Source organism: Talpa europaea (assembly GCF_964194135.1).
Source record: "Talpa europaea genome assembly, chromosome: 10".
In the NCBI taxonomy this organism is placed as follows: domain Eukaryota; kingdom Metazoa; phylum Chordata; class Mammalia; order Eulipotyphla; family Talpidae; genus Talpa; species Talpa europaea.
The window spans coordinates 75,919,383-75,936,302 of record NC_140077.1 but is presented as its reverse complement, the minus strand read 5'-3'; the positions used below and the strand labels follow the sequence as shown (position 1 = coordinate 75,936,302).

At 50.0% G+C, this 16,920-nt stretch overlaps 1 protein-coding gene across 7 annotated transcripts in view; it reads left to right on the top strand.

The window, feature by feature from the left end:
• Positions 1 to 16,920, top strand: part of NAV1 (neuron navigator 1) — a gene marked incomplete at both ends in the record, with an annotated part of 168,655 nt that overhangs the window by 140,394 nt on the left and 11,341 nt on the right. For 3 of the 7 annotated variants that reach the window (XM_084244931.1, XM_084244929.1, XM_084244930.1), the window contains 10 exons: positions 602 to 1,295; positions 1,799 to 2,242; positions 2,795 to 2,836; positions 3,511 to 3,659; positions 5,490 to 5,660; positions 6,778 to 6,830; positions 7,853 to 7,876; positions 7,988 to 8,065; positions 11,015 to 11,098; positions 11,358 to 11,469. In XM_084244931.1, coding sequence (XP_084101057.1) covers positions 602 to 1,295; positions 1,799 to 2,242; positions 2,795 to 2,836; positions 3,511 to 3,659; positions 5,490 to 5,660; positions 6,778 to 6,830; positions 7,853 to 7,876; positions 7,988 to 8,065; positions 11,015 to 11,098; positions 11,358 to 11,469 — 1,851 coding nt within the window. The remainder of the gene's footprint in view (positions 1 to 601; positions 1,296 to 1,798; positions 2,243 to 2,794; positions 2,837 to 3,510; positions 3,660 to 5,489; positions 5,661 to 6,777; positions 6,831 to 7,852; positions 7,877 to 7,987; positions 8,066 to 11,014; positions 11,099 to 11,357; positions 11,470 to 16,920) is intronic. The other 4 variants (XM_084244935.1, XM_084244932.1, XM_084244933.1 and 1 more) reach the window with 3 other exon arrangements.

Here is a 16,920-nt window from a genome sequence, read left to right as displayed (position 1 = left end):
CAGGGAAACCAAAAACTCAAGGAGGTTGAGTGACTGAGCAAAATCACACAACGAGTAGGAGGTAAAGGAGGGAGTGAGCTTGTTTTGTTCAGAGGCTAGTTTGACCCAGATGCTTCTTTCCTCTCCCGAGACACCTGGTTGGTGTCCTTATCCTTACAAGATGTTTGCTTGACCTCCCAAGAAAACCCTAAGTCAGAATCGTAGCTCTCCGGAAGTTCCCCTCAACGGACACTTCCCTCTAGTCTCTAATTTCCAGCAGCTCTTGCCCCGCTCACCTTCATTGGCTTCCCCTCCTCTGTCCCCCTCCCCGACTAGCGAGATGCACTTCCTTCTGGATGACCTTTGTGGTGGCCTCTGCCATTTCAACTGAAATGGAATAACTACTCTGGAAGCAAGAAATAGCCTTGGTAGCTTCCACCCAGGGTCTCCTTCCTTCAGGCAGGAGCTTAGGTAGTTCCTGCTTACCCACACTTCTGTTCTCTGAAATCCTCTAATGCATCGACAGTGTTCCCTTCGCCGTGGAGGCGTGGGGAGGGCGAAAGGATTTTTAAGATATTGCCCAGTTTCAGCTGCTCTTACCTCACCTGCTGCCCTCTTGCAGGCAAACCTGAAGGCAAAGCCACGGACAAGGGTAAGCTGGCAGTGAAGAATGCTGGGCTCCAGCGCTCCTCCTCCGACGCTGGCCGGGATCGGCTCAGTGATGCTAAGAAGCCTCCCTCGGGCATCGCTCGCCCCTCCACTTCAGGATCTTTTGGCTACAAGAAGCCCCCTCCTGCCACAGGCACGGCCACAGTCATGCAGACTGGCAGTTCCGCCACTCTGAGCAAGATCCAGAAGTCCTCAGGCATCCCTGTGAAGCCCGTGAATGGACGCAAAACCAGCTTAGATGTGTCCAACAGCGCAGAGCCCGGCTTCCTTGCCCCCGGAGCCCGTTCCAACATTCAGTACCGCAGCCTGCCCCGGCCAGCCAAGTCCAGTTCCATGAGTGTGACCGGCGGGCGGAGCGGGCCGCGCCCGGTTAGCAGCAGCATTGACCCCAGCCTTCTCAGCACCAAGCAGGGCAGCCTAACACCCTCCCGACTGAAGGAGCCTTCCAAGGTGGCCAGCGGGAGGACCACGCCAGCCCCTGTCAATCAGACCGATCGGGAAAAGGAGAAGGCCAAGGCCAAGGCGGTGGCCTTGGACTCAGACAACATCTCCCTGAAAAGTGTTGGCTCCCCTGAGAGTACGCCCAAGAGCCAGCCCAGCCACCCTCCGGCCACCAAGTTGGCAGAGCTACCACCAACCCCTCTCAGGTACCCGCACTGGCAGTTTCCCCCAGTCTGTCTGCTCTGACCTTCTGTACATCCCGGCACTCTTAGGTGGGGTGTGGGGTGGCTCTCTGCAGTGATCTCCAGGCCCCTGCACCGCTCATGCCCCTCACTCTCCCATGTGCCAGATTCCTTCCCACTCTTTCAAGACTTTATTCAAAACCCATCTCATCCCCGATCACCCTTAGCCTGTCTTCGGCACTGTGTGGGTGGCTTTACCATGCTTATTTACATGCGTGTACTCATTTGTAAATAAATCCATCTGTGTCGCCTTATGTGTGCCCCCCTCATGAAGAACTGAAGATGCCTGAGCCTGGCATCAGACTTTCTTCCAGGGCATTTCACAGCAGAGGAGAGGCCAGTGTGCTTTGAAATAGGCAGAAACTTACAACTGAAATCCCAACTAGGATTTCTCTAAAGTCCCATCTGCCTCTTATTTTGTAAATGCCGTTACTCTTAATATTTTGTTTTGTCCCCACTTTCCTCAGGGCCACATCTAAGAGCTTTGTCAAGCCGCCCTCGCTGGCGAATCTGGACAAGGTCAACTCCAACAGTCTGGATCTCCCACCGTCCAGCGACACCCACACTGCCAAGGTCCCAGAGCTGCATGCTCCCAGCTCAGCTGCCGGGGGTCCTCTTCCCTCTTGCTTCACCCCCAGTCCAGCACCCATCCTCAACATTAACTCAGCCAGCTTCTCCCAGGGCCTGGAGCTAATGAGTGGCTTCAGTGTCCCCAAGGAGACCCGCATGTACCCCAAACTCTCAGGACTGCACAGGAGCATGGAGTCCCTACAGATGCCCATGAGCCTGCCCAGTGCCTTCCCCAGCAGCACCCCCACCCCCACCCCACCTGCGCCCCCTGCTGCACCCCCAGAGGAAGAGACAGAAGAACTGACCTGGAGCGGAAGCCCTAGAACTGGGCAGTTGGACAGGTAGGTGGAGAGGGACAGAGCTGGGCCTGCCTGTCCCTTTGCCTCTGACTCATTTTACCACGAGTAATAATGTACGGCCTTACCACTTTATTGCTTTAAATTTTTGGCATTCATGTCATTTCCTTCACAATAATCTATGAGACAGGATTTCTGCTTATTTTTGGTTTTAAATTATTCTCATATTATATATGGGGAAGCCAGGGCCCAAAGTCATAAAATGACTAAGATCTTGTCATTGCTAGTTTAGCCTGTCATCCAAAGCCTGTGCTGCCTTGTCCACGGTCACTTCTGTCACATCACACCTGGTCTTCACCTATCATGAATCGATCTTGTAAATACTGAACCATACCTTACTCCTAAGCAGGGAAAACCATTTCAGGTGAATTTCTCAAGCTGCAAGCCAAGAGGCAGACTCCAGTTGTTCTCTTATTTTGTTAACAGAGTTGATGGGGCTCACGTTGCTGTCCTATGTCCTCATGTTTTGTCCCTCAAACCTGTGGCCCCAAACTTTGGTTTCTAAGAGAGACCCTCATTCTCTCTTTTTCCCCACAGTAATCAACGAGACCGGAACACCCTTCCCAAGAAAGGGCTCAGGTAACCTTTAAATGTGTTTGATTTTCCCTAGACCAGGGGCTCCTGATCTGTGTGAAAAACTCCCCTGACCTGCCCAGGGCCCTAGTCCCAAATTTAGCGAGGCCACAGCCGAGTCACTGTATGTGGTTCCTGTTCATAAACCCCAGCATCCCATCCCAGTGAACTATTATGTGTGAGTCAATTTTGTAGCCAGTGTTCTTTCCCCGAGACAGAAGAGGAACAGGTTTGCAAGTGAGGATCGTACCCTCACCTGTCCCAACGTGTGCCATCGCCGCTATCCTGGCTGAGCTTCCTCTCTGTAATTTTCCACCCTCAAAGTCTGAGGGTGAACAGGCGCCTGTGGGATCACTCTTATGGCAAAGGCAGGACACACTGGCCTCCCGCGAACTGTGACTCCAAGGGCTTCACTTTGGTTGCTCTCACTACTTGGAAGCCCACGCGTGGAGTCGTAAAGCCCTGTCCTGAGCTTGGGGAATAAGTTCTCATGCCTCCTCCATCCCTGCATTCCCCAGCTCAGGAGATCCCACAGAGGCCCTGCCAGGCCTCAGCACCTGCCACCGCTTTTGTTCCCTCCTTAGGCAGCCCTGTCTGCTCCCTCTGTTCCTTGTCCTGCTTTCAGGACTTCTATGTCGTCTTGTAGTTGCCCGGGCTGAACTCTTCTGTGCCCCCTTCAGGTACCAGCTTCAGTCCCAGGAGGAGTCCAAGGAGAGGCGGCACTCCCACACCATCGGGGGGCTGCCTGAACCCGACGACCAGGCAGAGCTGCCGTCTCCCCCTGCACTCTCCATGTCCTTGAGTGCAAAGGGCCAGCTCACCAACATAGGTCAGTGTTTTCAGTCACTCGCTGTGGCCTGGGGTCACACAGGGGCCACCCTGCAGACTGCCAGGCAGCGGCTTTGGGTCTCCTCTTGGAGCCGACCGCACCGCAGTGGCTTGCTTCCTGGTGCCTCGGTGTCTCCATCTGAAATAAGGTTAAAGACAAAGTGCTCCAACATCCTAACTGCACAGCCGTCCCTGGGCACAGGTGGTAGGGTCCTGTGGCATCAGAGAGTTTGAGTGAGCACAGGACGGGCACACAACAAGGCCTGGAGTGCAAATGAGTGCACTGGGCAGGCTGGCTTTGCCAGAAGGATCCAGCACCCAGCATGGTGATGCTAAAACACTGGACTGGTGGGGATGAAGGTGGGAAAGGGTGTTGATGGCCAAGGATGGGCTCTACCTTAAAGCCCAGAAAATCCAGACTCCCCACTGCTGGGGTTGCACCAGGACCAGCCTTGCCCTGAAGGCAGTGCTGTCTGCTGGAGTTCTTTCAAAAGCCTCTGGAGAAGGGAGGGCTGGGAAGGAGGAAAGGGACTGATTCAGAGACAGGGAGGGGAAGCGCTTTGGGAGGCAGGCACGGCCCCAGCACGCAAGCATGCCAGCCCTGGTTCTGGGGAGCAGCAGGCCATGCTGGGCCTAGTGGGAACCCCTTTTGGACAGTGCTGGGACAGCCTCATGTTTGCTCCTGGTGTCTGCCTAAATCCATCCATCTCCTCTTGCAGCTGAGTGAAGGGAAATAGTAATTTAGAACAAGGACCTGGAATGTGCCTGAGGGATGACGGGGGAATTTGAGGCAAAATTAAGACTCGGGATCACTTTGCCTAGAGAAGGGAATGGTTCTTAAAAGGTCATCTGGTCCCTGAAGGGCCACTCAGTGAGGAGGGGCCAGTGTGTTCTCCATCTCTGCTGAGGACCAACCAGGGGGACAGGCATTTTAGCTGTAGAAAAAGGGGCTGCTTAAGCAGTGGCCAACTTCCTGGCTCAGAAGGGCCAAGAGTGGTGTGAGGTCTTCTTCCGCATAGGTCTCTATGGAGAGACTAGTCACCCACCTGCCTGTGTGGTGGCAAAGAAGGGCCCGCGGGCTTGCCCCGGGAGGCTGTGATCCCTGCAAGGGGAGAAGAAGAAAGGGAGAATGTCCCCTCTGTAACAGGGTTTCAGCCGAGTCTGGCTTCAAAGCAGATCCCACGAGCCTTATGTTCTGGCCTGCTCCATCTGTCTGACCTTCAAGCCAGGGAGGGGCATCTGGACAGAGAGGGTCGTGTTTCTTGCTACTTTAGAACTGACCAGTGACCTAGAATGACACTGTGGTGGGAGTCACACCCCCTTCCATAACGCCAAGCCCGCCGGCCTGTAGCCTGGCCCCTTTCTCTGCTCCTTCTCATCATTCAGATCCCAGTCTTGATCTGAATCTGCAGTCCTCCCGACTGCCATTTGTATTTTAGACTCACAACATCCCATTTTCATCAACACATCCAAGTGATGTGAAGGTTTCGGAAAAACTGCCAGGCCCCCAGCCTGACCTTCAAAAGTACCAACTCTGGGCAGACAGGGCTGAGGGAAGGTCTGAAGTAGGAAACGCTACTAAATTCTCCCTAAATTCCAGACAGCAGGGTCCTTCTCCACTAGGGCTTGATCCCCCCAGGAGAGACCCCCGCTCCTAACCACCAGCTGCTTGCACACTCCCACCGCCCCACCTCCCCTTCCTCTCCTGCCCTCCCACCATTTGCCTCTCATGCTCCTGGTGCTCCATCCCCCAAGGGGCCAGAGAGCTGATGACCCTGCCTCTTCTGCCCTCCCCCTCCCTCTCCTGTCCCCTTTCCCTCTGTCCTTCCAGTGAGTCCCACGGCGGCCACCACGCCAAGAATCACCCGCTCCAACAGCATCCCCACCCACGAGGCGGCCTTCGAGCTGTACAGCGGCTCCCAAATGGGGAGCACCCTGTCCCTGGCCGAGAGACCCAAGGGAATGATTCGGTCAGGATCCTTCCGAGACCCCACGGACGATGGTGAGACTTCATGCCAGCGCGGTTCACGCTCATTCCAGCTCTGCTGGGCCCCCTCACCCACCGCCACCTCCTCACCACCACTGCCACCACCACACACACATATATGAATCACAGGACATCAAGTTGGGGCCATTTCAGTTCTTTGTTCCCATCCCTTTGAAGGGTCTGGGGGCCCAGAAACCTTGGGTGGCACTGTCTAGCACTGGGGCTTTGGGATGGAGCATCTACCACTGGGGCCGGGGGAGGGATACAGCAAGGAAGGCTGCACTGGAAGCCCCCTCCTATCCTCCTCATTCCAGGTCATCTTTCCTCCCCACCGTCTCGCAGAATATGTGGAAAGATAAAGGGACATACGGTAGTTCTTAGATCCTTCCCAAGAACTAGGCATCTCATTCTTCTTTCTAGAATGTTCTGAAGATTAGCTTCAGGGAGAGTCCTGTGGTTGTTGGTGGTGATCTGGGTGTCGTGGTCAGAGCGGTCCGTGGCCAGGCCAGACCTCCCCTGGTTCCCTTTAGACGCTTGTTCCAGGAGGGGGCCCCGGTTCCAGGAGGGGGCCCGGGTTCCAGGAGTGGGTCCCAGCAGACGCTTGGTCCTCTCAGTGGGGCTCTACTGAACAGTCAGAATAGTGCTTTACATATCAGTATGTTTTCCATCTAAATGATCCCCAGGGGCCCAGGCAATCCCTCAAGGCTGAGAAGAGGAGGCATAGGCAGAATTGCAGGATTTGTTCTTAGCGACTCTGATAAACTCTCAGCTTCTGCAGCTAAAGTACTTTTCCTGTCTGTGAAGATAAGATGACGCCTAGAGAACACCTCCTTTCCCTCTCCCTTAATCCTCCTGCCCATCAGGGCAGGCTGAGCTGAACAGGGACCAGGGATACCTTCCCAGGCTGCAGAGAAATAGAGGAGGAGGCTAGCTCCCCTCAGGACTTGCCTCCCCCGCAGACACCTGCTTTGGGCTGTTGGGATACAAGTTGGGTCCCCTTTCCTGCTCTTTCTGTTTGCTCCAGATGTCTTCCAGAATCAGAACCCAAACTCCTGCCTTAGGGCTCTTCTGGGAACCTCTTGGCCCTGGGACCCTCCCTCTGTTAACTCTTCATGTTCTGCTTCTTTTTCAGTTCACGGCTCGGTGCTGTCCTTGGCCTCCAGTGCCTCCTCCACTTACTCATCAGTAAGAGCATTCACTTCTCTTTCTCCCTCATCCCCACTCCCCTGCCTTTATGCTGATCCCTAGAAACTCCTTTGGTTGGATATCTCTACATTCTGCCTTAGGGATCTGGGGTGGTGTTGGGAGAAGGCACTCAGAAACTGGAGCACTCAGCTGTGGGCGTCTCAGTTCCCCTGTGGTCTTTTACACCTGAGGACCAATTGCTGAGAATCCTGGTGCCTTGTGTGGTTCCCTTTCTTTGAAAAATGGAGGATCCCCTTGTTATCAAGCCCATTATGGGCGATGAGAAGCAGGGAGCTTTCATGGCAAGGGGAGGGGTCTAAACACCAGAACCCTCGAAGTGTGTAGAACTCACCCTGTTTTCACTGTGGTGCATGGGCACCACGTGGCTACTGGGTGTTTCTCTTCCTTTTTTTTTTTTTTCCAAGATTTATTTATTTATGCATACAAGAGCTGGGGTACAGGCCAGAGATGTGGGGGGTGAGAGGACTCACCAGAGACAGAGTGGGGAGCAGAATAGGCAGATCTACTGAAATACCCTGTTGAGGGGAGCAGCAGGCGAGTCAGGAGAGATCTGCTGCAACATGTGGATCAGCTCCCTGGTCAGGGATCGAACTCGTGCTGCAGTAGCTGCTGATAGCTTCATAGTGCTATCTTATAGTGCTGAGACTTACCCCCTTGCGCCACCAGGGAGGTCCTGGGTGTTTCTTAATTCTTGCATTTGTTCTGCCCCAAATTCTTTACTCCTTCAAGTTGGTGACAATAAGGATTAGTCTTCAGGTCAGCTGGAGTTTCATTTCCCAGTCTTGGTAATGACAGAGTTGACTGGAGATGACAAGAGCCATCTTTTATTCAAGCCCTAGTATAGGGCGAGTGGGTTCTGTGAAGGGCGGGGCCAGGAACGGGCTTCCAGGCTCTCCGCACCTCTGAGCCACGCTGCTTCAAGTTCTCCACCCTGCTTCTTCACCTCCATAGTAACTGCCTCCTTTTTCTCTCTTTCTCTCCCTCTGTGCTACCTTCTTCAGGCTGAGGAGAGGATGCAGTCTGAGGTAGGGTGCAAAGCCTTTGTGTCTGCTTGTTAACACCACTGCACCCCGTTTTCCTTCCACATCCTGTAGTCCTTCTGCCACCATACATTTATATTCCTCTTTCTTTCACAGCAAATCCGGAAGCTGCGTAGGGAACTGGAATCGTCCCAGGAAAAAGTGGCCACGCTCACGTCTCAACTATCTGCCAATGTGAGTGCCATAAAGTGGGTCAAGACCCAGGCGTCTGTTTTGGCTCTAAGTTAGAGAAGTTCAGCCATAGAGGACAGGTATCTCATAAGATGTCCCCAAGTGTAGGATCCAAGGGTGCCTTCAGAGTGCTTCGACAGAGGGTCTGGCAACTGACCTTCCTTTTCTCTGGGAGTTTTGTAAAGAACCATTTTTGTCCCACCATTATTATTAAGTATGGGTGAGTTCTGTCTAAGGGTTTCGCACTCCCTCGAGAAAGAAGGCACTATCCATGTCTGCGTGGAAGTGGGAACAGCCTTGCGTTGGCCATGATGAGAAATAGTTCTGGGTTATCACTGTGGGCCCTCAGAGCCATGGGCGTGTCCCTGCCTGTGCCCACCATGCTGCTTAGAACCCCTGTACCCACCATGCTGCTTAGTCCCTCCTGAGGAGATTCCAGGGACCATCTGCTTAGGCACACAGGGATGAGGAGAAGTCAACAAGAGCAGACCTGGAGGCCAAAAACATGGGAATTCCCTGCACAGCTCCACTGAGGCCTTGCTCCCCACACACAGCTGCCTTTTCTTAGGAGTTTCCCCGGGCAGCTGCAGAAATGATCTGAGGTTCAGACTAGGATCCAGAATTCTTTGTTTCTGCCCTCAACCTGTCTCTAGGACAGCCATTTAGAGTGAGTTTCTTTCTTTTCCTTAGGCCTTGGTTTTTCTTCCCTGTGAGATGGGGGGAAATGCAGCTACCTCTTCTAACCAGGTTGTGGCTTCTCCCCTGTGACCGAGTTGCAAACAGAGAACATAAGAGCCCTTTTTCCCACCGTGTAAACAACAGCTGAGCCGGATCTGCAGGCGCTTCCAAGTGTTTGCACAAAAGTCACCATGTCTGTAATTTCCGCAGTAGTTTCTGGGTTTTTTCTTCCCCCACTCTCTGGGGAGCCCAGCTGTCAGGCCTGGGGTCTTCCCTTGGAATCAGGTAGAAGTCTCTGCACTCAGAAGTTGCCCATGTACGATATAGTTCAATAGCAGTTCCCTCACCACACTGCTTACTCTCTCAAACCCTTGGCTCATAAGTTGTGTACTTACCAGTTTGTTGGACGCTCGTATCAAGCACTTTTTTCCAGTCTTGGGGATCTATAAGAATTGCAGTGTAAGCAAGAACCACCTCTAGTGCCCCACCCACCAAGGCCAGTGGCCCCGGGTCACGTCCCACACACCCCAGGAAATTCATGTCTGGGAGATGCTGGGGGGAGAGGCGCCAGGGAGGCCGAGAACATTAGTGTGTCTGATTCATTTACACTGCAATCTGTCAGCCATCATGCTGTCGAGGCTGGGTGAGAGCCAAGAAAATGAATTTAGAGGGTGATTTTTCTTAGAACAGGAAGTTCCCTTTGGCTCAGAGAGAACAAACTAAGCACCCAGACATGACAGGTTCTGAATTTTAGAGTCAGATTTTTGCTGAGGGTCGGAGCCCTGCCCTCAAGCAGGAGACACAATGCGAAGACTCTGGGAAGATTAGTAGCCTCCTCAGGATCCAACTCCAGAAGGAGCTTTGGTCATGTTCCCTGGACCCACCAGCTGCCCACGCTGAGGGCACACCCTAGCAGGGAGGGGCCCCCGGACCATGTTAACCATCCCAAATGCCACCCACTCTCCAGCACCATGGCTTAGCCCTGGGGTCTTAGAGGTATTTGGCAAGGTTGAGGGTGAAGAAGGAAATACAGGAGAGAGAGGAAAGGAAAACCCGTCCATCCCGGTAAAGGGAGCTCCCCCACTGAGAAGAGGCCAACACAGAAGAGCCCACAAGATGCCAGGGACTCTGGGGGTCTCTCCTAGGAGATGCCAGGGACCATCTGCTTAGGCACACAGGGATGGAGAGAAGTCAACAAGAGCAGACCTGGAGGCCAAGAACATGGGAATTCCCTGCACAGCGGGTTGGAGTGAACTCTCAGGCCATGACAGATCCTCTGAGGAGCCCGGGCCTTGACAGATTTATAATCCAGCGGGAGAGGAGCTTATGAGGAAAAACAGATTGCCTCCCGCCAAGGTCAAATGACAGTAGCTCTTAGGCACGTCAAGGACAGTGGGTAAAAAGTTGACCCAACAGTGGGGAGAATTACTCGCTGACAGCAAGCAAGGAGCTTGTGTCACAGACATTCCAGAGCTCTGTGTGAAGGACCTTCCGGGTGATGCCCATCGCTTCTTCCTGGGGACACCCTCTGAAGCCTCCACTGATGACTAATCCCCGTCCGCAGGTGTTCCCCTTCCTCACCCCCTGCCTCATTCCCTTCACTTTCCTACACATCTTGCCCCCAATTAGACAGCTCCATGGGGCTCCTTTCCCCAGCGCCTCTTCTCCAGGTCCTTGGGGAGCATTCATGAAACCGGCCTGACATCTAGTGGCCAAGCCGTGGCAAGCCCCTGACAATCTTGAGCTACTTCTCTCCAGCCCTACAGAGAGAGCCTGAAGCCAGCAACAGGGAACAGGAAGAACAAATTAAAATGAAGGGCAGAACAGAGGTAGAAGAGCTGTACCCCACAGCTTCTGCCAGGAGGTGACTTGGACCCATGGGGACCAGCCGGTTAGACCAGTGAAGACTTACCCCAAGATAACGGGAATGAGCCAGTGGGTGACGGCCCCCAGTAGGGCAGAGGGGCTATCCTACCTCTGGTAAAGGACAGGTACAGGGCCCCAAGTCCCTCAGGGCCTCTCTGAGCCTGCCCCACCCTCATGCTGTCTGCACCACTTCATCACTCCAAAAGCTGGTACCCACCAGGAACTGTCTCCTGGTCAATCCAGGTGTTGGACCCCATCTTGTCTGCTCAGGGAAATCAGCATTTTTAAATCTCTAAGAGGTTTGCTGGCATCGGTCAGCTCTGACATGCAGAATCAGCTCGAAGTCCTTCCCACATCAATCCTTTCTGTTCCTCAGGCAAACCAGGCCCTCTTCTGTGTGTGTTTCAGGCCAATCTGGTGGCGGCTTTCGAGCAGAGCCTGGTGAACATGACGTCCCGCCTACGACACCTGGCCGAGACAGCAGAGGAGAAGGTAAGAGGCCTGCACCAGTGGGGTGGGTGCAGGAAGGGGTCCTCCTGGAGAGATATGCAACTCTGACATCCCCTCTCTCCTGAGGGCTGTTTTCTTGTTGAATTCTCCCTGAATTCTCAACCTGACCCTCCATTCAATTGTCCGATTTCCATGCCCCTCTGTATTAAGTCTGGTAGAATTTCAGTGCCTCACCTACTGCCTGGCACATAGCAGGTATTTCCATCCCCAGCTAATGATACTATCTTCACTTCTCTCTCAGGACACTGAGCTGCTGGATTTACGAGAAACCATCGACTTTCTGAAGAAAAAGAACTCTGAGGCGCAGGCTGTCATTCAGGGAGCCCTTAATGCCTCAGAAGCCACACCCAAAGGTAGGGATGTCAGCCACAGACCAAAGGAGGACAGAGTAGGGGAAAAGGAAGGCAGTTGCAGATTTTTATCTGTGTCCACAGTATGCCAGGTCCGATATCAAACATCTATTAATAGAAGGCGAAGGCCCTTTGATGCCCTCAGTGCTCATTAAGAGTGCCGCCAGGGACAGGACCCTACCATCTTAGGGCTGACCAGTAACCCCCATGGGTGCTCTTCAGAACCTTTAGTTCCAGAGCCAAAGAGCTCTTTAAAACAGCACTTTATTCTTATAAACCTAAAGGTACTCTTACCTGTATTACCCAGCAATCCTTGGTATTTACCCAAAGGAGTAAATATTTTATGTCCCCACAAAAAACCTACACATGAATGCTCATAGAAGCTTCATTCATAATTGCCAAAACTTGGAAGCAACCAAGATGTCCTTCAGTTAGTGAACGGATGAATAAACTGTGACAGCCAGACAATGAAATATAATGCCACATTAAAAAGAAATGAGCTGGGCCTTCCTGGTGGCGCAGCGGGTTGAGTGCAGTGCTGTGAAGCTGTCCGCAGTCTCTGCAGCACAGGTTTGATTCCCGGCCGGCCAGGGTGATCCTTGCATGGCGTGGCAGATCTCTCCTGTAGCACCCGCTGCTCCGTCTGCCTGTTCTGCAACCTGCTCTGACTCTGGTGAACTCTCTCACCCTTCCGCTCCTTTGGTCTGTACCCCAGCTCTTGTATAAATAAATAAACCTTTTAAAAAAAAATGAAATGAGCTATTGAGCTATGAAAAGGAATTAAGGTGTTTTCCATGCTTATCACTAAGTGAAAAAAGCCAATTGGAAAAAACCACATATTGTATGATTCCAACTCTGTGGCCTTCTGGAAAAGATGACTGTGGATACAGTGAAAGTGTCCATCACGGTGGCCATGGGTGGGCAGGAGAGGGAGGGATGAACAGGCGGAGTGGGGCGGGAGAGTAAACTGAGTACTGTAATGGTGGGCATTTGTCCTTACACATTTGTCCAAACCCACAGGATGTACAATTCCAGGAATAACACTAGCATAAATGGTGGCCTCTGCCTGATGATGATGTGATGAGTGTAGGGTCATCAGGTGTAGCAAACGTCCCCCTCTGATGGGGGATGTTGCTAATGGGAGAAACTGTGCATGTGTGGGAGCCAGGGAGAGCTGGGAAATCTCTGTCCCTTCCTTTCAATTTCACTGTGAACCTGTAATGGATCTTAAAAAAAGTCTAAACATTTATGGGCTTCCCCGGTGGTGCAGCGGTTGAGCGCTGGGTTGCGAAGCTGCCCGCGGCCTCTGCGGCGCCAGTTCGATCCCCGGCTGCTCCCCGGCCACCGGAGGAGGGTCCCACATGGCGCGCAGACCTCTCCTGCCGCCCGCTGCTCCCCTCAGCAGTGTACTTTAGTGAATTCTCTCACCCTCCCGCGCTTCTGACTGTACCCAGTGCTTGTATAAACAAACAAACAAACAAATAAATAAAACATGCCTCTATTAAAAAAAAAAAAAGTCTAAACATTTAGTGCTTTATGTTTTCACCTAAATGTGTTGTACCTCCACACACACATATAAACTTATTTGATTCTCATTTCAGTTTCCTAATGAGAAAATGCTCACATGGTTTGCATGGAGCTCTGATGACATTATTAAGTGACATTGCCTTTAACAACCAAACGGTTGAGAAAGTCCACGTGAGTGGAAGCCTGAAGCTCAGACACCGTGATGGCGCACCCTGCAGGCCTCAGAGGAGCTTGGCTATCCTCTTTCTTTCCGTAATCAGTTTTCTTTTTGATTCCGCTAGCAGGAGATTCCCATCTTCTGTCTCCTCTCCTGAGCCCCTCATTCCGCCCCTGACTTGCTTCACTCTGAATATAGACTCAACCAAGAAGGTGAACATCGACTCTTCCCCACTCCATTAGCTGTATTCATCCTACCCTTATTTATCTTTTTTTTTAAGATTTTATTTATTTAACTTTGCATAAAAGAACTGGGGTACAGGCCAGAGGTGCGGGGGTAAGAGGATTCACTAGAGACAGAGTGGGGAGGGAGCTGCATAGGTAGACTGACTGAAATACACTGCTTAGGGGAGCAGCAGGCTAGACAGGAGAGGTCTACTGCCCCATGTGGGTCAGCTCCCTGGCTGGGGATTGAACTCAGGCCTCCACAGAGGGCTGCCGTGGTGGTAGTGCTGAGACTTAACCCCTAGGCCACCAAGGAGTATCCAACCCTTATTTATCGTTCTCCCATTTTGTTGGAAGGAGCTACCCTTCTGGCCAAGAGTGACCCATTATTGAGAGCTTTGGGATTCTCCTTTTAACAATTATACATAACATACACCCTATACTCACTCTTTCTACATTGCTGACCTCTTCTGTTTGCTCTTCCCTGCTGCTTATAAAAGCACCAAAGAGGGGCCTCTCTGGTAGCATAAGGGGTTAAGATGCAACCTATGAAGCAATCCGCAGCCACCGCAGCACGAGTTCCATGCCCGGCCAGGGAGCTACCCACAGGCACAGCAGACCTCTCCTGTCTCACCTGCTGCTCCCCTCAGCAGTGTATTTCAGTAGATAGGCCTGTTCTGTTTCCCATTCTGTCTCTGGTGAATTCTCTAACCCACCCCCCCACCTCTGGCCTGTACCCCAGTTCTTGTATGCATAAATAAATAAATCTTTAAAAAAGTACCAAAGACTCTTTTATCTTAAAGGTGAAAAACAATGGTCCCTATTTCCTCCACCCTTACCCCCCTGCCACCCCTGCCAACCACTAATTTATTTTCTACTGCTACATATTTGCTTATGCTGGACATTCCATATAAATGGAATCTCATAATATGTGATCTTTTGATTTCTTTCACATATTTCTAATTATAATTTACCTTATATCTAATTATAATCTTATTTCTGTCCTTCCTTCACACTTAAACTTACCTATCCATTTTCCTTTCACACCTAACCCCTTTAGTTTTGTTTGTCACTGTTACTCAGCCAAAACTGCTTCCATTAAAGTCACCGGAGACCCCAATTTTTCCAACATCTAATACAATTTTTAGTACTTATTTCATGTTACCTCTATAAAATGTAACCAGAAGTTGGTTGTATTGAATCACAGAATATATATTTACATTCACCCCCTTGCCAGGTATACACTAGGTGCTCAAGAAATAACTCAGAGACAGAGACAGAGAGAGACAGGAAGCCAATTTCCCAATATTTCAGAGATTTGTTCTTGCTAAAGTCTCCTTCATGAAATACTCCATCTAGCTTCTGAGTTGGCTTTCCCATCTTGGTCTCTTCCTACTGTGATTCCCTCATGGAATCCACGCCTTTTCCTCTCATTAACCCTCAAGTCCTGCTATTTCCCAGGACTCCAGTTAGTCAGCTTTTTTTTTTTCTTATGACTACATATTTATCCTGTAGCTACTACATATACCATAAAATCCACCTTCTTAAAGCATTGATTTTTAGCGTATTCACAAGTTGCACAGCCATCACCACTGTATAATTCTAGAACATTCTTACCCTTCTAATCAGAAACCCACACACCATAGTAATCACTTCTTTTTTCCTTCATCCCAGGTGCCTATTAACCACTAGTTTATTTTCCATATCTATAGACTTGCAGATTCTGGACATTGCATATAATTGTAATTATATAATATGTGGTCTTCAGTAATTGGCTTCTTTCACTTAGCATAATGTTTTCAAGATTCATCCTGGTTTGTTCATATACTTCATTCCTTTTTATGACTCAATATATTCCATTGTTCAGATAGACAACAGTTTGTTCATCAGTTGATGGACACTAGGTCCTTTTCACTTTTTGCCTATATGAATAATGCTGCTGTGAATACTATGTGCCACTTGTTGTGTGACATGATATCCAAAAGAATTCTGTCAATTTTTTGGATACATACTTAGGAATAAAATTGCTGGACCATATCATAACTCTGTTCAACATTTTGAGGAAATACCATACTATTTTTCAAAAAAGTTGCACCATTTTACACTCTTACCAACAATGTCTAAGGATTCCAATTACCTTCTCATGAACACTTGTTAGTACATTTTTGTTACAGCCATTCTAGTGACTACAAGGTGCTATACCATTGTGGTTTTGATTTGAATTTCTCCGATAGGCAAAGCTATTGAGCATCTTTTCATGTGCTTTAATTTAGCCATTTGTATATCTTCATAGAGAAATATCTCTTCAAATTCTTGGCCTGTCCTTGGTCTTTATATGGTTGAATTTCTTTTTCAAAGATTTTATTTATTTATGCATATAAGAACTGGGGTACAGGCCAGAGGTATGGGGCAGCGGGGCAGTGGGGGCAGGGGTGTGAGAGGATTCACTAGAGACAGAGTGGGGAGTAGAACAGGCAGATCTACTGAAATACACTGCTGAGGGAAGCAGCGGGTGAGATAGGTCTGCTACACCATGTGGGTCACCTCCCAGGCAGGCCGGGGTATCAAACTTGTGCCACAGTGGCTAGTGATATCTTGATAGCGCTGTCTTTAACCCCTGTGCCATCAGGGAGTTTCCTCTATCATCAATTTAATACAGATATTACTTCTATAGATTTCTCTGTAGATCTCGGTTCTGTCCCTTCTCCATATCATCACTGCCCAGGTTTCATCATTCTCCTCCTAGATTATTACCACAATTTCCTAACTGGTCTTGCTTGTGCTAGTGTTTCCTTCACGTAGCCCCAGAGTGAACCAATCATGCCACTTAAGATCAGAGATCATTCTAGCTTGCGTATGAGCTAGATGGTCAATACAAAGAATTACCTTTCATTTTCTTAGGTGTGATGAAGTTGTGGGATAACATCCTTATTCTTAGAAGGTGCATCCTGATGCATTTAGTAGTAAAGTGTCAAGTTGTCTAGAGCTTGTTTTCAAGTTCTTGAAGAAAATGTCTATGTATGTGCATTTGTGGAACAAGAGAGAGCAAGTACAAATTTAACAAAATATTCACAAGTGCTATATTAGGTGGAGCCATGTGGGTATTCATTGTATTGTGTTAAGTTTTTCTGCATTTTTGAAACATTTCAGAAAAACCAGTTCAGGAGAATACATTTCTTTGCTATATATTTCTGTCATTCCATTTATTCTAGGTAACAATCCTCTAAAGTATATTTTACAGTTGAGGAGAATAAGATCAGAGAAAACAAGTAGCTTGCCCAAACACAATTCATAAATGATAGATGCGGAATACTGAGCTATTTCTGCCGAGTTGTTCGCTGGGACACCTTGCCCTCCAGATAAATATCTGCTGAATAAATAATTCATGTTATTTACCATGAGTTTTCATGTTATCCTCAGTTCCTATTGACCCAGCTTCAGCTTGGTCCTGAGGACTTCTTGGAACTTTCAAAGAGCTAATACTTAAAGCAGTGATGCCTAACTTGATTTTATTTGTCAATAGATAATAAATATACATAGCACCAG